The 24,469-nt window shown below is 45.4% G+C and overlaps 1 protein-coding gene across 2 annotated transcripts in view; it reads left to right on the plus strand.

Annotated features, from left to right (window-relative positions):
• LOC137534391 (zinc finger protein 665-like) overlaps window positions 1–24,177 on the plus strand; it is a 63,908-nt gene extending 39,731 nt beyond the window's left edge. Inside the window, exons 1-3 of one of the 2 annotated variants that reach the window (XM_068255880.1) lie at window positions 7,554–7,593; window positions 14,210–14,576; window positions 22,587–24,177. In XM_068255880.1, coding sequence (XP_068111981.1) covers window positions 7,579–7,593; window positions 14,210–14,576; window positions 22,587–23,878 — 1,674 coding nt within the window. In that variant the 5' untranslated portion in view covers window positions 7,554–7,578 and the 3' untranslated portion in view covers window positions 23,879–24,177. Of the gene's footprint in view, window positions 1–7,553; window positions 7,594–14,209; window positions 14,577–22,586 lie in introns of those variants that run through there. The other variant, XM_068255881.1, reaches the window with a different exon arrangement.
• The last annotated feature ends 292 nt before the right edge of the window (window positions 24,178–24,469 follow it).

Genomic DNA, 24,469 nt, shown 5'->3' on the forward strand with positions numbered 1-24,469 from the left:
CCTCTCAGTGAAGGAAGACTGAGAGGGGCGGGGGAGAGGCGGAGATACGCGCTGACAGGCGTGTGTGAGGGCAGGGCTGCCGCCATTAGCCCTGCCTCACCAGAAAGAGATCCCCTCCGAGGACGGAGGGGATTTGGGGGGTAAGGGACACCCGTTGTGCGGCGGGATAGCGGTAGTTTAGCAGGCGCACACATGCCCCTGCTGAATATAAGAGCTGAAGCGAGTTTTATTCTCGCTTCAGACTCTCTTTAAAATAATACATGCTACCATAATTAAAATCCACACATTTTATTTGCCCATTTGTCCCGGTTATTACACCATTTAAATTATGTCCCTATCACAATGTATGGTTCCAATAAAGGTGCATTTTTTCAGTTTTGCGTCCATCACTATTTACAAGCTTATAATTTAACAAATATTAGTAATATACTCTCTTGAGATCGAACACGCTAAAACCAGCGCAGGAGATTTGGGCGCAGCCGGCGCCACCATAGATCGTAATAGGAATTACGGCTATAGCAGGAACAGGGAGTAACTTCAGCGCCACCAGAAGATGGAGCTGAAGTTACCCGTATATTCCGGCATATAACTGGGCGTATAAGACGACCCCCCAACTTTTCCAGTTAAAATATAGAGTTTGGGATATACTCGGTGTATAAGACTACCTCTCTTCCAATGCACAACAAATAAAAACTAAAAAAAAAATCATATACTGGTTATAGGTATGAACAGATACTGGTGCTGTACTGTATGTGGTACCCAGTATATAACAGTATACAGGTGATTGACTGGTTGGATTGGTCAACTCTCCCTCTCCCCAAGTGGATTTGTCACCTTTCCTTGTCTCACTGTTTATCAGAGCGGTATGGAAGAGTAGATGGCGCTGTGCCCATAAAATACGCCTCTTTCACCCTTCTGGCTCACCCTTGTATCCTATTTTCCTCCTTCTCTGCCTCTCAGATCTCACACATGTCCACCTGCACAGCTTCACTACAGTCCTCAGCAGCGAGATCTGAGAGTCGGTAACAGGATAGGGTGTATCATCCGGCATCAATGACACCCGGCGTATAAGACGACCCCTGACTTTTCAGAAGACTTTCAAAGGTTAAAAAGTAGTCTTATACGCCAGAATATACAGTACTTTTAAAACATAATGATTTGGCTTCCAGCAATTGCTGGAAGCCGAATAATTTCATTCCCCCACTATCCATGGCGGCCTGGAGGGGGAATAGTATTTAATACGGCCGGGACTTGTGCAGAAGCAGGATCAGCCATATACCAGCTGAATCCTGCGCCATAGTCTCCAGCGCTGTTATCTCTGGTACACCTTGAGATGCATATTGAAAAAGTTCAGACCCTTAGGTAAGTATTTATGTTTGTTTGTTTTTTAAATTGTAATTTATTTATTTTTTACTTAAACATTTTATTTGGCTATTTTTTGGGTGTGGGAGTTACATAGTTACATAGTTATTTTGGTTGAAAAAACACATACGTCCATCGAGTTCAACCAATATAAAGTACAACACCAGCCTGCTCCCTCACATATCCCTGTTGATCCAGAGGAAGGCGAAAAAACCCTTACAAGGCATGGTCCAATTAGCCCCTAAAGGGAAAAATTCCTTCCCGACTCCAGATGGCAATCAGATAAAATCCCTGGATCAACATCATTAGGCATTACCTAGTAATTGTAGCCATGGATGTCTTTCAACGCAAGGAAAGCATCTAAGCCCCCTTTAAATGCAGGTATAGAGTTTGCCATAACGACTTCCTGTGGCAATGCATTCCACATCTTAATCACTCTTACTGTAAAGAACCCTTTCCTAAATAAATGGTTAAAACGTTTTTCCTCCATGCGCAGATCATGTCCTCTAGTCCTTTGAGAAGGCCTAGGGACAAAAAGCTCATCCGCCAAGGTATTATATTGCCCTCTGATGTATTTATACATGTTAATTAGATCCCCTCTAAGGCGTCTTTTCTCTAGACTAAATAAACCCAGTTTATCTAACCTTTCTCGATAAGTGAGAACTTCCATCCCACGCATCAATTTTGTTGCTCGTCTCTGCACCTGCTCTAAAACTGCAATATCTTTTTTGTAATGTGGTGCCCAGAACTGAATTGCATATTCCAGATGTGGCCTTACTAGAGAGTTAAACAGGGGCAATATTATGCTAGCATCTCGAGTTTTTATTTCCCTTTTAATGCATCCCAAGATTTTGTTAGCTTTAGCTGCAGCTGCTTGGCATTGAGTACGATTATTTAACTTGTTGTCAATGAGTACTCCTAAGTCCTTCTCCAAGTTTGATGTCCCCAACTGTATCCCATTTATTTTGTATGGTGCTAGACCATTAGTACGTCCAAAATGCATGACCTTACATTTGTCAACATTGAATTTCATCTGCCATGTATGTGCCCATATAGCCATCCTATCCAGATCCTGTTGCAATATGACACTATCTTCCTGAGAGTTGATGATTCTGCACAATTTTGTATCATCTGCAAAAATAGCAACATTGCTCACTACTGCATCTACTAGGTCATTAATAAATAAATTGAAGAGCACTGGACCCAGAACAGACCCCTGTGGGACCCCACTGCTAACAGTCTCCCATTTTGAGTATGATCCATTGACCACAACTCTTTGTTTTCTGTCCATTAGCCAGTTCCCTATCCATGAACACAGACTCTTCCCCAGTCCTTGCATCCTCAACTTTTGCACCAGACTTTTGTGGGGAACAGTGTCGAAGGCCTTTGCAAAGTCCAAGTATATCACATCTACAGCATTCCCAATATCCATATTAGCATTCACTACCTCATAAAAGCTGAGCATGTTAGTCAACCAGGACCTGTCTTTAGTAAACCCATGTTGATGCTGAGAAATAAGATTATTTTCTACTATGAAGTCATGTATAGTATCTCTTAGTAACCCCTCAAATAGTTTGCATACAACTGATGTTAAACTTACAGGTCTATAATTTCCTGGATCAGATTTTTTGCCCTTCTTAAATAATGGGAAAACGTGGGCTGTACGCCAATCCACTGGGACTCTGCCAGTTGCAAGAGAGTCACAAAAGATAAGATAAAGGGGTTTATCTATAACTGAACTTAATTCCCTTAGGACCCGAGGATGCATGCCATCCGGGCCAGGTGCCTTGTCTATTTTTAATTTATTTAGTCTTGCCTTCACTTCTTCCTGCGTTAAGTATTTAATATTACAGTTAGAAGATTGAGACTCTTCTGCCTCTGTAGTTTGCAACAGTGCTGTTTCTTTTGTGAAGACAGAAGCAAAGAAAGCATTTAATAACTCTGCCTTACCTTGGTCATCCACCATTGAGTTCCCATCCTCATCCTTTAGGAGTCCTATACAGTCAACCTTTCTTTTTTTAGAGTTAATGTACTTGTAAAACTTTTTTGGGTTAGATTTGATATCCTTAGCGATTTGTTTTTCAGCTTCAATCTTTGCCTGCCTAATTTCTTTTTTACAATTTTTATTGCACTCCTTATAATTGCTTAGTGCAGCCTCGGTCCCCTCCTGTTTTAAGACCTTATAGGCATTCTTTTTCCTCTTCATTTTATCTTTAACCTTTCTATTCATCCATAGAGGCCTTTTTTTATTCCTAGACATTTTGTTTCCATATGGGATATACATACTACAGTATTGATTGAGTATAAGTTTAAAAGCTTGCCATTTCCCTTCAGTGTCTTCCCCTTGTAGTACATTATCCCAGTTCACCAAACTTAGTGCCTGCCTAATTTGAGTGAACTTTGCTTTTCTAAAATTCATAGTTTTAGTGGTCCCGCTGCCCCGTGGCCTATCAGTCACCAGATCAAACGTTATCATGTTGTGATCAATATTTCCCAAATGTTCTTGAACCTGCACATTTGATACAAATAATGTAATTTATTGTGTTATACCTGTATGTGAAAAAAATGTATGTACATGAAGTTATACTATTTAGCCACAAGATGGCCACAGTCATTTTTTTTTAATTTTTTATTCCCCACCTACCTGTAAGTGAGCACTCTCTCTTACAGGAAGTATAAGGAGGACGTGATTTTTTTTCTTTTTTTGCTCAGAAAAAGCTTATGATAAAAAGCTGTCGATCTTTCTACCGGGGACTTAGATCAATGAATGTGAACTATGTGACTGTCACAGCAGCCTTTTGGCTGTGACAGTCACGTCTAAAAGGCTAAAATGGTTAATTTCAAATCATTTTCAAGCATTTTTTTTTGTAATCATTTTTTTTTTATATTGAATTCAATACAGGTAATTGTATTGAATGTAATACAAAAAAAATAGTTTGCCGCCAGATGTTGATGACGCTGTGTGGCCCTCAATCGCAGAGGGAGAAGCAAATCTGCTGAGGGACATTGAAGAAGACACTGGGGAAGCTATCAGAGGTACATGACGAGGGATCAGCATGCCAATGATGAGTATAGGTTAGCCAGGCATGGTTACCTTAGTATTAGTTAGCCAGGTATAGGCAGCGAAGTATAAATGTCCCCAGTATAGTTAGTAAACTATAGGTGCAACAGTATATGTTAGCCAGGTATAAATGTCCTCAGTATAGTTAGCCAGCTATAGGTGCAACAGTATAGGTTAGCCAGGAATAAGAGTCCCAGTATAGTTAGCAGCTATAGGTGGTGCAATATAAGTTAGCCAGTAATATGTCGCAGTATAGTTTGCAGCTGTAGGGTCTGCAGTATAAGTTAGCCAGGAATAGTGTCCCCAGTATCCTACCTCCCAACTTTTTGAGATCAAAAAGAGGGGCACTTATGCAACACCCATGCCACACCTCTAACCACACCCCTGACACACCCTTAGTCACGCATACTATAAAGATTTCATAAGAAAAATATGTTGTTTTATAATTCAAACCACACTGGTCCTTTCTAATCTGGCCCATTATCCTTCATATTAACATTTGAAAATAAGAAACTCATCAATTTAAAGGATTTGAATAAAGTTTATGGTTGATGAAACACATTTTTCTATAGAAAAATACATATATTCATATAGATCTGTACATGAGTTCTGAAAGAGGGACACATGAGGAAGAAATGGAGACAGAGAAACTGGGCTCCCAAAGAGGGACTGTCCCTCAAAAAAAAGACAGTTTGGAACTATGAATTAATACTGTATAGTGGAAAAGTTATCAATAGGCTCAGCAACAACAAATGTATCAATTAAACCAAGGGGAAAATCAAAGATAAATAAGTGAAAAAGTGAAGAATTGTTCCAGGGAAGGGAGAAAAAAGTGTCTGTGCTTTGAAAAGATGCAAAACAGAGAGGGGGCAATGGAAATACCAATAAGGTGCTAAGTGACAATTACATTGATAAGAAGCGTGAACAGAGCTATGCAGGACTCCAGGACAACACAAAAGTAATGCTGAATACACACGGTTCGTTCCCGCATCGAATGCGCCGCTCGATTCCCGACGAATCGATTATTCCCGAACATTTCCGAGCACATTTCAATGATTTTTCGGTCGATTGCCATGTAAAGTATGGCAAGTCGATCTAACGATCCATCGAAACGCGAATTGGACATGTTGGAAATAAACGAATCGACGGGAATCGAGAGGCGCATCGACGGGAATCGAATGCGGGAACGAACCGTGTGTATCCAGCATTAGATGCAGACTGCTGATAAGAGCAGTGAGCAAGCTGTATAATTACCTGGTAAGAGGATAAGGATCAGCGGGCAACCCCGGCCGGCCAGCGTCACATGACAAGACACAGACTCAGGCAGGAGAGTGTAGAAAAGAGAGAGAGCAAAGCAATAGCGAGCCGACTGAGGAGGGGAAGTTACAAGAGGAGCCCCTGATCCATGCAGAGGGGACGCACATGTCAGCTGATATATCAGACTCCAGCAGCACAATCTGCCCGCAGCGATAGCACACAGTGAACAGAATGATGCGGTCGGCGATATTCAGTGGTTTACTCCTCCTGGTGGGGTGCCAAGCCGGGATTCTGACAGCAGGGGGTGGAACCCGGGATAGAACGCCTAAACACAGGAGAATCCCGCGAAAATCGGGACTCTTGTGGCCTATGCCCAGTATAGTTAGGCAGCTATAGGGTCTGCTATATAAGTTAGCCAGGAATAGTGTCCCCAGTATAGTTAGGCAGCTATAGGGGCTGCAGTATAAGTTATCCAGGCAGCTCTCATGATTCCCCCCTCGCTCCCTTCCGACCCCCCTCCCTCCTGATCCCTGGGCAGCGCTGTGAGCAGACATTAGGGGTTTTTACTCACCGAGGCTCTTTCCAGCGATGATCATGTATTCTTCTCTGCGTGCAGCTCCGGGTTACTGTATACAGTACTCAGGATGCGGCTGATGACATCATTAGCCATGTCCCAGTACTGTATACAGTAAGCCGGGAGCTGCAGCGGAGAAGAATATGCTGGAAAGAGCCTCAGTGAGTAAAACTCCCCTTGTTCTATTCACAGCGGACAGCGCTGCTAGGGACACAGGGGGCAATTAGGGCGGGGGGAAGTGATCGGTGGACGGGGGGTCCCAAATGATACGTTGGGGGATCAGGAGGGAGGTGGGGATCAGGAATGCCACTGGCCACCCACTGGTATCTGCTCTGCTCCGCCGACTCCATGTGGGCTTCCCTGGGACTTATTGATGCAGGTTGGCACACTGTGGGTAGCACAGGTCGCTACTCACAGTGTGCTGACAGGCATCCATCAGTCCTAGAGAAGCTCACAGCCACAAATAAAGTGGAGTTGGCTGGGCACAGCAGCTAGAAATTTCCCTGGCTGCATGGACAAGCCTGGATCGTCCATGCAGCTTTCAGCAACTTTTAGTTGGATGAGTCAGGCTCGTCCTTACTGCTAGGAAGATTAAATAACACCCGCTCCTTTAATCCCTCCCTGGGCCCCTTCGGGTCCTATAGCGTTTTAGGACGAGATCCCGCACTTTGATTTGCGGGTCTTATAGGGTTTTAAGACGAGATTCCCACGCTTTAATTGGTCTTATAGGCTGCCTTTCAAGTGACCAAAGTTGTATTACATTTCTCAGAATGAGACATCAACAATATGCCATCAGGACACATCAGCGGTAATGCCTGTACACAGCTAGCAGCAAGCCGTGCAGCCACCACACGTGTATTTTCCAGTGTTTATGAGATGTCTGTATCACTTGGAAATTACTCTTGACCAGAAAATGGGAATCCAAGGAGAAATATTATTAATATTACAGATAGCTCCCAACTGTCCCTCTTTTGGAGGGACAGTCCCTCTTTGGAAGCCCTGTGCCTCTTTCCTCCTCATTTGTCGCTCTTTCAGGACTTTGATCAGGTGTGTGGTAGGGGCGTGGCTTAAGTGTCCCTCTTCCTTATCTCAAAAAGTTGGGAGGTATGATTATACAGGATGTGACATAGAATATTTTGATGGCTGAGTGCACTGCAGGCGATTCCACAAACAGAGGCTGCAGTTAACCTATTCACCACAAGATGGCAATGTCTACTCTTCCAGGTGGAACGCACAGACAAGGAGTAATAAATTCAAAGAAAGGAAGTGATGTAACACAGACAAGCTGATGAGTATAGCAGAAGTTGCAGGAAGTAGACCGAACATGTCGTTGGAAGAGGTAATTATATGCAGGGCCAGATTTGTAATTTTCACTGCCCCTGCTCAGTTAGAGTCACCATCAAAGCACATAGGAGGTGAGTAATGAAAACTATCTTTACTTTCCCAGACAGTCCCTACAAGTCAGTCTCTGTGTCCCTCACCGCAACTCTGGTCCTCTCCTGTGTCCTGCTGCCAGCCTGTAAACATCGGCAGGTACTTATCCGTTAGCCGGGCGCATCCTCTAGGTGGCGACAGAACTCCACCAGAGTTACATCTTTCCCTACTATCCATGGCGGCCTGGAGGGAGAATAGTAATTAGCGCCACCTGCCGGATGCGCCCGGCTAACGGATAAGTACCCATCGGCAACCCCCAAGACAGGTTGGGGTCATGCGTCTGCGCAGCGCCACTATCGAATGCACCCCCATAATCTCAAATGTGCTGCGCCTGCGCAGGTGCAGTATGCTCAAAGTGACGCGGGAGTGCTCGCAAACAGCGCAGGCACATGCCCACGCACGCGCAGAAAACCCAACCCGCCCCGGGGGGCTGTTGATGTTCACAGGCTGGCAGCGGGAGACGGGAGAGGACCAGAGCTGCGGCGAGGGGCACAGAGACTTGTAGGGGCTGGAAGAAGCATCGGGTAAGTAAAGATAGCCCCGGGTGAGTAAAGAACTCTCTACCTGCCTAAAGGGGGATCTCTGGCTACATAAAAGTGGGGTTCTCTTGCTACCTAAAGGTGGACTCTCTGGCTATCTAAAGGGGGAATTCTCTGGCTACACAAAGGGGGGAGGGACTCTCTGCCTGCCTACATGGTGGCCTCCATGACCGCCTACATTCTGATATATGACCATGCCCATTTTCTCATGGGTGGGGGTGCAAAAACTCTCTTTGTCCCCAGGAATTCACAACCCTAGCTACACTTTGAGAAAACACACAACCAGAGAAGTGTGCTCCCAGCCTGAGGACAGGACAGCATAGTGAGATCAGGAGCCAGGAGTAGCAGCTGGGACCGGCCTTTTCCCCAATTGAGTCTCTGTTGTCTGCATACTGACTTGCTGTGAGTGTAGCACCAGGTTTGTGTTCTTATGAGGGCTCTGTCACTTGTGGAAGTCATCTTCTTAAGCTCTCACGGTAAAATGTGAGGATTATGTATATTCTTTATACTGTATCATCAGATACTTTTGGGCCCCTTCTTGTCTCTGGCCTTCCTGCCCTGCTACCACTGTAGCACCCATTCTTTCCACTCTGCATACTCCTGCATGGCTGTGTGTAGCAACCACCACCGGGAGTGGTGACCAGTATAACTAGTACGCTCTCAGCTGTGTCTGCTGTGTGGACAATGCATACACCCTGCTTCAACTGGAACCAGATGGCACTGTGACTGTTCGGGGCCGTTGGTGGAGGAGTCAGCCACAAGTCATCAAATGTCTGATGATGTACAGAAGAAAAAGGAATCCAAAACTTGAAGATTTTTGTTCCCCTATGGTATATTTTAAGCCGCATTTGTGGCCGTCTTGGCCCAGAATCTAGTGTGAGTACAGGTGCCCCGAGGTCATTTAAAGATCTGACACATCAAGCTTTAAAAGATATCTTACCTTACCTGCCAGAACCCATTCCATTATGCGCAATGCGTTCCCCTATCCCTATAGGAACAGTGCGCTTTGCTGTTGTGTAGCAGAACAGTGCCTCTGTACAGCTCTCATTTCTTGCAGTGCTGCTTGCAGAATCAAGCTCCATCCTGGCTGGAAATCTGTATATGTGTATGCATGTTTAGTTTAAAGCTGGATACACACTTCAAACAAAAAGAAAAAACCAGAGCGCACCGCTGGTGCAATAACTTTTTTACTTCAATTAGACACGCTGTTAAAAGTACACTTACAGTGTATCAATGGTGTATGCGCCTGTCAGGCCTGCCGTCTATCCTCTCCTATAACCCGCGCTTGGTCAGAGCGGCGGGATGCGATGGAACTGCCGTGGGAGTCGGAAGCGGTGGGCGGAGCCAGGACGCGGGGATGCCGTCTGACGTCACAACGTTTCGGCGTAGACCACGCCTTCAACTGTTTCTTCTTTTTGTCTCTTGCTAGAATTGCTGGCACCATCCAGTTTACGGAGCAGCATCCATCCACACTCTTCCACCATCCAACAAAGGCAGCGCAGGGATTTTTCTTTTGTTACACACTTCAAACAACTGACTCCTGTAGATATGGTAACCCCTGGGTAATAGTTTCATGAATTAGCTCTTACAGATGTGTTTGTCAGCTGCAACCAAGAACAGAGTCTTGTATCATTCCTAATGGCTACATTTATTACTGAAGCCAAACTTTAATCACCTTTGTCTAGGGCTTAACCTCAATCCCTTCCTTACTTGCATGTAATCTTATGAAAGACATGAACTAAAAAAATGTACTTTAAAATTAGATAATTGTACTCCCAGCAGTTTACATAAGGACTTACCACACTATGTGGGCTGTCATAGTCTAATGTCCTACCAAACTATTATTATGTAGTTATATAGCACTAATATCTTCTGCAGCACTTTACAGAGTGCATAGTCATGTCACTGACTGTCCGCAGAGTAGCTTGCAGTATAATCCTCATAATCGAATGTCCTATTATATTATTATTTTTTTCTATTTATATAGTACTGACCTCTTCTGCAGCATTTTACAGGTCACATAGTTATGGCACTGACTGTCCTCAGAGGAGCTCACAATCAAATCCGTACCATAGTTATAGTCTAATATTTTCACTATAGGATTATTTGGGGGTAAACCAGTTGACTTATTAGTATGCTTTTGGGATGTAGGAAAATATGAAGTATCTGGATGAAATCCGAGGGAAGATAGAAACTCCATGCAGATTTTGCCCTGGCCAATGTTCAAACCTTGGACTCAGCACTATAATACAATAGTGCTATCCACTATGCCTCTATTCCACTCATATCTCTCTGCTCATCCATGTCATCAATTCTGACCCTCTACTACTTCTTCCCTCCATTCTACTTCTCTTGTCTCACCTACACCACCAACACACTGTGCTTATCTCCAGAATGGGTTATGAATCGCTAAACTATAGTACCATCTCACTATGTTAGCCCTTCAATGTCATGATAGACCCACTCCTGTCCTATCCTAACAGCTGGTAACACATTTGCATACCCTATAATGTTTGTGAAAAAGTATTCTGAAATGAAAACTGTCTTGCTTGATAATCTGATCCTGCGATGGACATGATACCTTAAATTGTTCTGTGGGGACATGATGTCGGGACTTGTAGTGCAGGTGCTGTTTTGGGGTGCCTAGGGGCAGCATGTGCTGTATGGCATACAGAGCTGGATCATCCACAAGGCAAACCTAGGCAGCTGTCTAGGGTCAGGAGAAAGTCTAGGGGCTTGGTGGATGCGAACCTCCACCAAATCTAGCTAAACAAGCCAGGTTACCATCAGTGGAGGGCAAAAAGTGTTATCCTCTCCTGATGGCTTATGGTTTATAGCAGGGGTGCCCACACTTTTTTGGCTCACGAGCTACTTTAAAATTTGCAGAGTCCAGGAGATCTACCAACATTTAGGTAGCTAGGTATAGGTACCTTCAGTATAGGTAGATAGGTATAGGTGACTGAACTATAGATAGCTAGGTATAGGGGCCTTCCTTTAGTAAAGGTCGCAAGAAATAGTATAGTTAGGTATAGGATGCATCTGGAACTCTTGTTATCTACACAGGCATAGGCACCAAATTTGCACCGCACTATAGTGAGTTTGGGTGTGCTACCTCCTCTGTGCTTACGCTTATCGAGCCATTGCTGGATCAGGGGTACTGTCTTACTACAGACAATTTTTATACCTCCCCAGAACTGTACGACCACCTGATCCAGCACAAGACTGACGCATATGGTACGGTGAGGCCTAAACGACGCCATATGCGACCTGCCTTTTCTGCCAGGAAGCTGAAGAAAGGAGAGGAGGTTGCCTGGCAGAAGGGGAAAATCATGGCTCTGCGGTGGAGGGACAAGCGGGACGTGTGCATCCTCAGCACGGTGCACAATGCTGAAACTGTGCGCACCACTACCAGAGGTAGACAGGAGGTGGACAAGCTCCAAGCAGTCATAGACTACAACCACACGATGGGAGGTGTGGGCAGGGCTGATGGAGCCATGACCTTTTACCCAGCTGCCTGCAAACAGCAGCAGAAATATTATAAAAAAAAATTCCACCCCCTACTGGAACAATGCCTGTGGAACGCTTATGTGCTCTACAAACAAAACCGTTACAGGCCTGTACTGCACCATGATTTTGTGTGGCAACTTACTGAAGCCATATAGGTAAAGCATCCCCCCCCCCCCCCCCCCGGAATCGGCAGCTAGACCGGGGCGCAGGGCGTCTTATGTTGTGATTTTAACAAATAAGAGGTAGCGCCACTCAAGATATAACAGTCCACATCAGTCTCCACCTTACCTTTGTGCCAGACTCACCGTCTGCTAAGACCCTCTGGTGGGCCAGATGTAGCTTTGGGACCGTTACCTGGTCCTCCCCCACCTCTCTGGCAACTCCTGGATCATGCCTGGATCATTCACCATCATTGCGTAAAAACATACGATATTTATTCACATATAAAATCCTATTACACTCACGTTTTCCAATGATAAAAGTCAGATTAGGGTATTTTCTTGTGACGGGCTCTCCCCCGTAATGTTGGCCGCAGGCAGGCTTGTTCCTAACCACGCGAGCAGGAAGTGCATACGGAGCGGTGGGCGTCCCACGTGGAGTGAGCCTGGTAGAAGCGCGCACTAACGGCGATACGCATGGAGGGACTACAGGAACAAGCCTGCCTGCGGCTAACATTACGGGGGAGAGCCCGTCACAAGAAGATACCCTGAGCTGACTTTTATCATTGGAAATCGTGAGTGTAATAGCATTTTATATGTGAATAAATATCGTATGTTTTTACGCTATGAGAGGCCTGTTTTTATTGAGGTTTATTCACTCAGGTTGTTCATATTCTTAGACTTAATCTAAAACTAGAACATATTCTTAGGGAAAAGAGCAGACCAAATGATCATAGATTCCTCTTAGACCTTTGGCTGATGCTTATTGGGCAACCCCCTTGCCGTTACAATTCTGGCGGCAAGGGGGCAGCGCAGCACTTTTTAAAAATTTTTTTTTTTTTTAAAAATCATGTAGCGAGCCGAGGGCTCGCTACATGATAGCCGCTGACAAGCGGCATCTCCCTATCCACTCTGATCGCCTTCGGCGATCAGAGTAAGGAGGCGCGACGCGGCGGGCAGCGGCGAATCCGCGGCGATCGGAAACTGCACGTAGCTAGCAAAGTGCTAGCTGCGTGCAGGAGAAAAAAAAATTGTGAAAAATCGGCCCAGCGCGGCCTGAGAAATCCTCCTACGCAGGTTACCCCGAGCTGAGCTCGGGATAACCGGCAAGGAGGTTAATCCCTTTTCTAGTCTAAAGAGATTAGATTCCTGCTAATTGCCAAAAGCGCTAGCAATGGTAACTATGTGGCAGTGATCTTATTGCCACCATTGCAGGCGTTTCCGAGATTAGCGGCAATCGCAAACGCGATTCTCGAGCGATCGCAGTACAGTGCTTAACCTCCTTGGCGGTAACCCCGTGTGTGACACGGGGTAAGCCGCCGGAGGGTGCCGCTCAGGCCCTGCTGGGCCGATTTTCATAATTTTTGTTTTGCTGGACGCAGCTAGCACTTTGCTAGCTGCGCCAGCACTCTGATCGCCGCCGGCCCCTGCCCGATCGCCGCTATCTGCTGCGGCGCGGGCCCCCCCCCCTCCAGACCCCAGCGCTGCCTGGCCAATCAGTGCCAGGCAGCGCCGAGGGGTGGCCCGGGACTCCCAATGACGTCCCGACGTCAGTGACGTCGGTGACGTCATCCCGCCCCGTCGCCATGGCGACGGGGGAAGCCCTCCAGGAAATCCCGTTCTATGAACGGGATTTCCTGATCGGAGATCGCCGAAGGCGATCGAAGCGGGCGGGGGGATGCCGCTCAGCAGCGGCTATCATGTAGCGAGCCCTCGGCTCGCTACATGATTAAAAAAAAAAAATTTTTAAAAAAACTGCTGCGCTCCCTCCTGGCGGTATTTTTCATACCGCCAAGGAGGTTAACTGATTGTGATCGTCGGGAATTGCGAGGGTGTCCAGTGATTTTTACCACGCTAATCGTGGTAAAATCACCCCGCAAAACGGTACCACGAAGCGCTACCGGTTTGCTGCTTTGTAGTGTGAATGGGACTTTAGGTGAAATGAGGTGATCCTGTTACTACCAAAATTTACAGATGCATTCTGTTTACCATTATTCGTAGTGTAAGTGTATATTTTGTTGGTAGATTTTTTTTTTTTTTTTTTTGTATAACCTCTGTACTAGTAGTATTTCTTGTAATTCTTATGCTGCTATACGGAGCTAACTGTTGGCCCAGATAAAAGGTCACAGATCAGAAATGAGTATCATAAGGTTCACTTATATAGAGACTGGTGTATTGCTACAGGTATGTATATTTTATTTGACTTGTATTTTTAAGAAAATGTTATACTGACGCTTTAATGCTATGCTTTATTTTTTTTTCTTCAATAAAACTTAAAAATGGGGAAAAAAATATCTCTCTTGTTTTTTGCACTTAGGGTGGAGAACTGATGCATGTAAATGCTGTGGTTAAAGTGGAAGAAGAGGAGACAGATCTGAGGAGTGATCAGCAGTCTGTGGAGGACGATGACCTAAAGAGGACAATTAAGGAGGAAGAAGAGGAGATCTATGTGAGGAGTGATCAGCAGTCTATGGAGGAGGGTATCATGATGAGGACAATTAAAGAGGAAGAAGAAGAGACGTATGTGAGCATTGATCAGCAGTCTATGGAGGAGAATGACCTGATGAGGACATATAAAGAGGAAGAAGAAGAGACGTATGTGAGGAGTGATAGGCAGTCAATGGAGGAGGGGGACATGTTGAGGATAATTAAAGTGGAGGTCATTGTTACAGAGGGTAGAATTGGTGAGTAAGCAGCATTAAATATAGAATAAATGTGTATGTTTATTGTTAAGACTGCCACTGCTCCCAGACTGGCCATATTAGGGTTATGGTATTTAATCATGATAAATACAATAACCGTACATATGCCTGGAGAATGTTTGGAGAATGTTTTGTTCTTGGGAGAGGGGAGCTGGTGGATGAGTGAGAAGCTTCTGGCTACATCTTAACCATTTCCGGACCACACTAGTTGAAATCTACGTCCAGTTTGTGGGCGCTTATTTCTGACAGGGTGTCGATTTCAGCATCGCTACCGCCGATTGCGCTGCTCTGCACCTGCTGCAGCTCACTCCCCCTGCCGTCTCTATGATGGCAGAGCTCTGTGAGCCAGTTAGGAGCTGATTTTCATTGGCTCCTGACCTCATCATCACTGTGAACTGATCTTATTGACTCACATTGATCACTGGTCAGGAGCATATGAAACTGGTTTCTGACCGGCTCACAGAGCTCTTCCGTCATAGAGATGGCAAAGTGGGTGGGCGGAGGCGACCGGTGATCGGTGGTAACGGCGAATCTGTGTGGCGTGAATCCGTGAGCCCTGGTTTTTGGTACCAGCGGTCTGGTCTTTAAGGAGAGCCTGAGGTGGGCTCAAAAAACTGAAAAAAAGTAGGCTACCTGATCTGCGGGGCTGAGCAGATCAGGTAGCTGCAAAAACTGCCGATCCTGTGGGCTGCAATGGCCCACTTTTATTTTCGTGAACAGGGAATTCCTCTCCCCTGTGTTTACCGCAGAGTTAGCAACAAATCTTGTCACTAAGCTCGAGGGACTAAAGCGCAGCGGTGGGGGGGGGGGCAGAGAGCGGCGGTTGGGGGACACAGGCATGTCATTAGGCAGAGAACATGGCTCTGTGTCCCATCTGCCCTCCGAAGATCCACCTTGGGTTCTCTTTAGGGGGCCAGAGTCCACTGGTACTGAAGTGGTTAAGAAATACAGTGCTGATCAGGCGAGAACTTTCCAACTGAGAGAGTCACTAAATTTTCACATGTAGCTGTGGTTAACTTAAAGTGGACCCAATGTAAAAATACAAGATTTCAGAAATAAGATCTATTTTCTAAATTATAATAATAAATAGCAGCCTTTTTTCAGCTGCATGATGACAAATATAAAATATTTTACATTTATTGGAGGAACCCCTCCCTTCCTTTCAAATTGCCGGGACAAAATCTGGCAAACTGGTGGAGTGGGTGGTGTCCGGCAATGGAGGAATTGCTAATGGCTGCCCCCAGTATAGTCCTAGTTATGAAAAGAGAAGGGTGAAAAGCACTGAAATGCTCATAGGTTTGAAGAAGTGTTTATTTATCCTTGTATGTGCCAGAGTGGTGCAACTAAGTATTTTTAATTAGAAAAATGTTTGGTTTGGGTCCGCTTTAAATATAATGTGGTTATTTCAAACAATAGAACCCTGCTGTGTGTGTGGTTTGCATGAGCTTAGCCAGCCTATAATAATCTGATAATTGTCACTGTACATTACTGTACACAGGTTAGTCACAGTAGGGGTGAGTTAGTGTTACTGGCCTGTAATGAGCTCACTTGAGGTATTGAGTCCCGAGGCCTAAATACAATAGAAATAAAGTGTGTATGCCTAGCAAACCCCTACTATATGACCAGTCTGTGTACAGTTATGTACAGTGACCATTATCAGCTCATTACAGGCTGGTAACACGAAGTCACCCCTACTGTGGCCAATCTGTGTAAAGTAATCTATAGTGTCTATTACCTGCATATTACAGGCCAGTAACACTAAGTCACCCTTACTGTGACAATCTGTGTACCGTAATACAGGTCCTTCTCAAAAAATGAGCATATTTTTGATAAAGTTCATTATTTTCTGTAATGTACTGATAAACATTAGACTTTCATATACCCGTATATACTCGCAAGCAAGCCGACCCGCATATGAGACGACCCCCCAACTTTTACCTGAAAAACCAGGAAAAAATGATTGACCCTCATAAGCCGTGGGTAGGAAATGCTGGCCACGTAATCTCCCCAGTGTGTCCCAGTATAGCTAGTATAGTGCCCACTATGGGTAGGTAGTGCCTCACTATAGCTAGTATAGTGCCCAGTATGGGTAGGTAGTGCCTCACTATAGCTAGTAAACTGCCCAGTATAGCTAGTATCGTGCCCAGTATAGCTAGTATAGTGCCCAGTATAGCTAGTATAGTGCCCAGTATAGTGCTCAGTATAGCTAGTATAGTGCCCAGTATAGTGCTCAGTATACCTAGTATAGTGCCCAGTATAGCTAGTATATTGCCGAGTAGCCCAGTATAGCTAGTAAAGTGCCCAGTATAGCTAGTAAAATGCCCAGTATAGCTAGTAAAATGCCCAGTATAGCTAGTATAGTGCCCCAGTATAGCTAGTATAGTGAGTGCCCCAGTATAGCTAGTATAGTGCCCAGTACAGCTAGTATAGTGCCCCAGTATAGCTAGTAAAGTGCCCCAGTATAGCTAGTAAAGTGCCCCAGTATAGCTAGTAAAGTGCCCCAGTATAGCTAGTATAGTGCTCAGTATAGCGCCCCAGTATGGGTAGGTAGTGCCCCCCACCCCCACGGCCGCCGCTGCTATTACCTTACCCGGCGGCTTCCTCTATTCCCCTCTCCGTCTCCTGCTCGCCCCGTGTAAATAATTCACAGCAGCTCGCCCCACGGCGGCTGCTGTGTGATGAGGAAGGAAGCCGTAGAGAGAGCGACTTCCTGTAGCGGCGATGTGTATCACCTTTACTATGGGAACCGCTCTCTACGGCTTCCTCCCTCATCACACAGCAGCCACCATGGGGCGAGCTGATGTGAATTATTTACACGGGGCGAGCAGGAGACGGAGAAGGGGAATAGAGGAAGCCGCCGTGTAAGCTAATAGCAGCGGCAGCCGTGGGGGTGGGAGGGGGGCTGCTATCGCGGACCAGCATGACTCGCAAGCAAGCCGACCCCCCCCCCCAACTTTTGGCCCACTTTTTGGGGGTCAAAAATTTGGCTTGCTTGCGAGTATATACTGTATGGTATTTTAGATTCATTACACACAACTGAAGTAGTTCAAGCCTTTTATTGTTTGAATATTGATGATTTTGGCATACAGCTTGTGAAAACCCCAAATTCCTACCTAAAAAAAATTCGCATATTTCATCCGACCAATAAAAGAAAAGTGTTTTTAAAACAAAAAAGTAAACCTTCAAATAATTATGTTCAGTTATGCACTCAATACTTGGTCGGGAATCCTTTTGCAGAAATGACTGCTTCAATGCGGCGTGGCATGGAGGCAATCAGCCTGTGGCACTGCTCAGGTGTTATGGAGGCCCAGGATGCTTTGATGGCGGCCTTAAGCTCATCCAGAGTGTTGGGTCTTGCGTCTCTCAACTTTCTCTTCACAATATCCCACAGATTCTCTATGGGGTTCAGGTCAGGAGAGTTGGCAGGCCAATTGAGCACAGTAATACCATGGTCAGTAAACCATTTACCAGTGGTTTAGGCACTGTGAGAAGGTGCCAGGTCGTGCTGAAAAATGAAATCTTCATCTCCATAAAGCTTTTCAGCAGATGGAAGCATGAAGTGCTCCAAAATCTCCTGATAGCTAGCTGCATTGACCCTGCCCTTGATAAAACACAGTGGACCAACACCAGCAGCTGACCTAGCACCCCAGACCATCACTGACTGTGGGTACTTGACACTGGACTTCAGGCATTTTGGCATTTCCCTCTCCCCAGTCTTCCTCCAGACTCTGGCACCTTGATTTCAGAATGACATGCAAAAGTTGCTTTCATCCGAAAAAAAAGTACTTTGGACCACTGAGCAACAGTCCAGTGCTGCTTCTCTGTAGCCCAGGTCAGGCGCTTCTGCCGCTGTTTCTGGTTCAAAAGTGGCTTGACCTGGGGAATGCGGCACCTGTAGCCCATTTCCTGCACATGCCTGTACACGGTGGCTCTGGATGTTTCTACTCCAGACTCAGTCCACTGCTTCCGCAGGTCCCCCAAAGTCTGGAATCGGTCCTTCTCCACAATCTTGCACTGAGGTGCCTTGATACAGCACTCTGGGAACAGCCTATTCATTCAGAAATTTCTTTCTGTGTCTTACCCTCTTGCTTGAGGGTATCAATGATGGCCTTCTGGACATCAGTCAGGTCGGCAGTCTTACCCATGATTGCAGTTTTGAATAATGAACCAGGCTGGGAGTTTTTAAAAGCCTAGGAATCTTTTGCAGGTGTTTAGAGTTCATTAGTTGATTCAGATGATTAGGTTAATAGCTCGTTTAGAGAACCTTTTCATGATATGCTAATTTTTTAAGATAGGAATTTTGGGCTTTCATGCTCTGTATGCCAAAATCATCAATATTAAAACAATAAAAGGCTTGAACTACTTCAGTTGTGTGTAATGAATCTAAAATATATGAAAGTCTAATGTTTATCAGTACATTACAGAAAATAATGAACTTTATCACAATATGCTATTTTTTTAGAAGGACCTGTATACAGTGATCATCTGCTTATTACAGGCCGGTAACACTTAATTCCCCCCTACTGTAACCAATCTTTATACAGTAATATACAGTGACCATTATCAGCTTATAACAGGCTACTAAAACAAATTTTAGTGAGAGGGCTTTTTGGTCCTTTTTAGACCCTTAACCACCCTGGCGTTCTGATTACATCGCCAGGGTGGCTGCGGGAGGGTTTTTTTTGAATAAAAAAAAAACTATTTCATGCAGCCAACTGAAAGTTGGCTGCATGAAAGCCCACTAGAGGGCGCTCCGGAGGCGATCTTCCGATCGCCTCCGGCGCCCAGAATAAACAAGGAAGGCCGCAATAAGCGGCCTTCCTTGTTTTGCTTATATCGTCGCCATAGCGACGAGCGGAGTGACGTCATCGACGTCAGCCGACGTCCTGACGTCAGCCGCCTCCGATCCAGCCCTTAGCGCTGGCCGGAACTTTTTGTTCCGGCTACGCTGGGCTCAGGCGGCTGGGGGGACCCTCTTTCGCCGCTGCTCGCGGCGAATCGCCGCAGAGCGGCGGCGATCAGGCAGCACACGCGGCTGGCAAAGTGCCGGCTGCGTGTGCTGCTTTTTATTTGATTAAAATCGGCCCAGCAGGGCCTGAGCGGCGACCTCCGGCGGTGTTGGACGAGCTCAGCTCGTCCAGACCGCTCAGGTGGTTAAGGTGCGTACACACGCACTACAAAAGGCAACGATGGGTCCGCCGGACCCTCCCCGCTGGGCGGTCTTTTAGCCGTCAGGAGCGCGTGTGTACGTGCTGTCGGCAGACTGATAAGGCTGTTTCTGAACGATCCACTGAGCGGAGCGTTCAAAGACAGCCTTATCAGTCCGCCACACACTTTACACACTCCTAGGATTTCTGGTTCACCATGAGCTTGCTGGGCAATTGTCACAAGACTGAAACATTGCTTCCATTGTCTCATCAAACTGTACAATTGATTTTTTTAATGTATGCCCAATGCGTTAGGTGTAGGGACGATCAATGAGATGCCAATAGCTCTGACTTGAATGCAATGTATGTAATTCAAATAATTGCAATGAAAACCGAGGCACCAGCAGAGTAAAAATTGATCATAGGTAAAAACAGATAAAAGTTGGGGGGCAAGGGTGGACTTGCCTCCCCAAAACCAAACACAGCCACTATGTATGGCGAGGGGAACGCCAGCGCATACCACTAAGGCTGCATCTGAAATGACCACCAGCTCAGTGTGTAGCACCTATATAGACTCTCCACACTTCGCATTCAATTCAGATGCAAATCATATGCAAATTTGCTACTACTTATCATGCAAACAGGAAACTCAGGAGGAGGGGCTGGGAGCAGCTAACCTGACAGTTACATAGTTACAAAGTTAAGGAAAGGTGGTGGGAAAGACTGCGCATCCCTAAACACATGCTGCAATTGAATGGTTAATCGCATAGGCATACACCGCCTCTGCCAGACTGAAAAATGCATGCCCTGCATCCAAGACAAGTGCTAACATTTATTAAACTAGGAGGTACTTTAGCTTCCAATATGGTTTGCATGCAAAGTATATTATACTAGACACTTGCGCCACGGTGAGGCAGACCTCCGGGCAAGTGACCTAACCTAAATTTAAAACCTCAGGAACAGCAAAGCAGAAAAAAATGTGTAACTTACATTTGGTAGAACAGCGAGGGGAACGCCAGCGCATACCACTAAGGCTGCATCTGAAATGACCACCAGCTCAGTGTGTAGCACCTATATAGACTCTCCACACACTTCGCATTCAATTCAGATGCAAATCATATGCAAATCTGCTACTACTTATCATGCAAACAGGAAACTCAGGAGGAGGGGCTGGGAGCAGCTAACCTGACAGTTACATAGTTACAAAGTTAAGGAAAGGTGGTGGGAAAGGCTGCGCATCCCTAAACACATGCTGCAATTGAATGGTATAATATACTTTGTATGCAAACCATATTGGAAGCTAAAGTACCTCCTAGTTTAATAAATGTTAGCACTTGTCTTGGATGCAGGGCATGCATTTTTCAGTCTGGCAGAGGCGGTGTATGCCTATGCGATTAACCATTCAATTGCAGCATGTGTTTAGGGATGCGCAGCCTTTCCCACCACCTTTCCTTAACAGCCACTATGTATGGTTTACAAGATTTCATTGTACTCCAGAACAAATGCAATGCATTTTGCAGGTCTCTAGCCTGTTTCCTCAGGCAATAATATAGGTAGGAGTAACTCGGAAGTTGTGTAGCCAAGTACAGCGCCTCTTAGCTACACAACTTCTGAGTTACTCCTACCTATATTATTGCCTGAGGAAGCAGGCTAGAGACCCGCAAAATGCGTTGCATTTGTTCTGGAGTACAATGAAATCTTGTAAACCATACATAGTGGTTGTGTTTGGTTTTGGGGAGGTAAGTCCACCCTTGCCCCCCAACTTTTATCTGTTTTTACCTATGTTTAATTTTTACTCTGCTGGTGCCTCTGTTTCCATTGCAATTATTGTTATCCACCTGGTGGATGGGTGAACACCCCTTCTTTCCTTCTACAGAGAGCAACTTTTTAGCCTGAGTGGGGACAGGCCTAATATCCCTATAAGTGCTTTAAGTGGTTTCCTGAACCCAGCAACCTATACCTGTGAGTATATTTCCATTTGCTGCTACCTTGGCATTCCTTTTATCATCAATAATACACTATTGGGGGCTCTCGATTGTGTTTTTCCTTTCTTTTACGTAATTCAAATAGTATTCAGCTAATCACATTTGTCAGGAAATGCATTAGAATTGGCTGAATTCCAAGTTACATAACATTTGCATGCAAGGCAAAGATCTTGTCATGTGATTGACCGCCTATCATGTGCACAAACTTCTGCATTTCTTTGTCAGGCTTGTAACTAGTGATGGTCAGTGAAATGCCAATAACTCTGAGATGGTACACATGATAAAGTAATTAAATGCAAAGTTATGCATCTGCTGCATTTGGTCTATTTCCAAGTCTCAAACTTTGCATCAATTTGTAATAATGAGCAGCTCACTAACTATCTTTATTAACCTCCTTGGGCGGTAATCCCGAGCTAGGTTTGGGGTGGAAAACCGCAGCTAAGAGCGGTAATCCCAACCTCTGCTCGGGGTAACCGCCGGAGGCTGTGTGCAGAGTATAGTGCGCATCGGGCAGCTTTGCATACCTTCCAGGGGATCCCGACATCGGCCGCCATTCTTCTTCCTCTCCTCCAGGGCTCTGCTTCCTCCTGATGACAGTTTCATTTTAGAGTTGCAGTGCCACCCGGAGGATGGAGGCATAACTGCAGCGCTGGAGCCAGAGAAGTGAGCGATTGTTAAACTGCTGCAGATCTCCCTGGCAGCATGATTTTTTCCAGGTTTTAGGGTCTGAAAGAGTTCAAAAAAATTGCACCGCTTTTCGACTCTAAAATCCGGAAATAATCATACCGCCAAGGGGGTTAATACTTGTTCCTACCCTCAGAACTCTCTAACAGAAAGTCATGATGTTTCTCTATTTGCAGCACGGAGTCCCGGCATCAGGTACCTCTCAGAGACTCATCTCTCTGGATCCACAAACTGTACAACGGATGATGATGTCACTGGACAAGAGTCTCCTGCAGATATCCTGGTTGTACAAAATATTCCCCCAGACTCCCCTCACCTGTATAACCCAGAGGGGCCTCATAACCAGCAGAGCTTTTCCCCTGCTGGTGGGTCTTATTCCTGTCCCACATGTGGGAAATGTTTTGTGTGGAAATCAGCATTTATCAGACATGAGAGAACTCACACTGGAGAGAAGCCCTATGGATGTACTGTGTGTGGGAAATGTTTTATACAAAAATCAGAACTAGTCAACCATGGGAGAACTCACACTGGAGAGAAGCCCTATTCATGTGCCGAGTGTGGGAAATGTTTTGCACTTAAATCACATCTTGTCAGACATGAGAAATCTCACACTGGAGAGAAGCCCTATTCGTGTGCTGAGTGTGGGAAATGTTTTGTTCAGAAATCAAACCTTGCCATGCACGAAAGAACTCACACTGGTGAGAAGCCCTATTCATGTACTGAGTGTGGGAAATGTTTTGCACAACAATCAGAACTAGTCAACCACAGGAGATCTCACACTGGTGAGAAGCCCTATTCATGTGCTGAGTGTGGGAAATGTTTTAGTTGGAAATCAAGTTTTGTCACACATGAGAGATGTCATACTGGTGAGAAGCCTTATGCATGTTCTGAGTGTGGGAAATCTTTTCGGTGTGAAGCAGACCTTGTCACACACAAGAGATCTCACACAGGTGAAAAGCCCTATTCATGTGCTGAGTGTGGGAAATCTTTTGGGTGTAACTCACACCTTGTCAGGCACAAGAGATCTCACACAGGTGAGAAGCCTTATTCATGTGCCGAGTGTGGGAAATGTTTTATTGGGAAATCAAATTTAGTCACACATGAGAGATATCATACTGGTGAAAAGTCTTATTCATGTACTGAGTGTGGGAAATGTTTTGAGCATAAATCACACCTTGTCAGACATGAGAGATCTCACACTGGAGAGAAGCCCTTTTCATGTGCTGAGTGTGGGAAATGTTTTGGGCGTAAATCACACCTTGTCAGACATGAGAGATCTCACATGGATGAGAAGCCCTATTCATGTGCTGAGTGTGGAAAAAGTTTTGTACAAAATTCAGACCTCGTCAAACATGGGAGATCACACACTGGTGAGCAGCCCTATTCATGTGCTGAGTGTGGGAAATGTTTTGGGCGAAAATCGAACCTTGTCAGACACAAGAGATCTCACACTGGTGAGAAGCCCTAATCATGTGCAGACTGTGAGAAATGGTTTGGGCATGAACCACTGCTTATGAGAAATGTTTGAGGTGATGAATATTTATTATCCTTTAAAGAGACTCTGTAACAAAAATTGCATCCTGTTTTTTATCATCCTACAAGTTCCAAAAGCTATTCTAATGTGTTCTGGCTTACTGCAGCACGTTCTACTATCACCATCTCTGTAATAAATCAACTTATCTCTCTCTTGTCAGACTTGTCAGCCTGTGTCTGGAAGGCTGCCAAGTTCTTCAGTGTTGTGGTTCTGTGATGCATCTCCCCCCTCCAGGCCCCTCTCTGCACACTGCCTGTGTGTTATTTAGATTAGTGCAGCTTCTCTCTGCTCTATTATCTTTTACAAGCTGGATAAATCCTCCTCTGAGCTGGCTGGGCTTTCACATACTGAGGAATTATACAGGCAGAGCTGTCTGCAATCTGCAGGAAGAAACAGCCTGACACTTCAGTGGAAGATAGCTGCAGGGGGAAAGAAACACACAAATGATCTCTTGAGATTCAAAAGGAAGGGTGTATACAGCCTGCTTGTGTATGGATGTACTTTCTATGTGAGGACATACTGTAC

The sequence above is a fragment of the Hyperolius riggenbachi genome, chromosome 10, assembly GCF_040937935.1.
Source record: "Hyperolius riggenbachi isolate aHypRig1 chromosome 10, aHypRig1.pri, whole genome shotgun sequence".
Classification (NCBI taxonomy): domain Eukaryota; kingdom Metazoa; phylum Chordata; class Amphibia; order Anura; family Hyperoliidae; genus Hyperolius; species Hyperolius riggenbachi.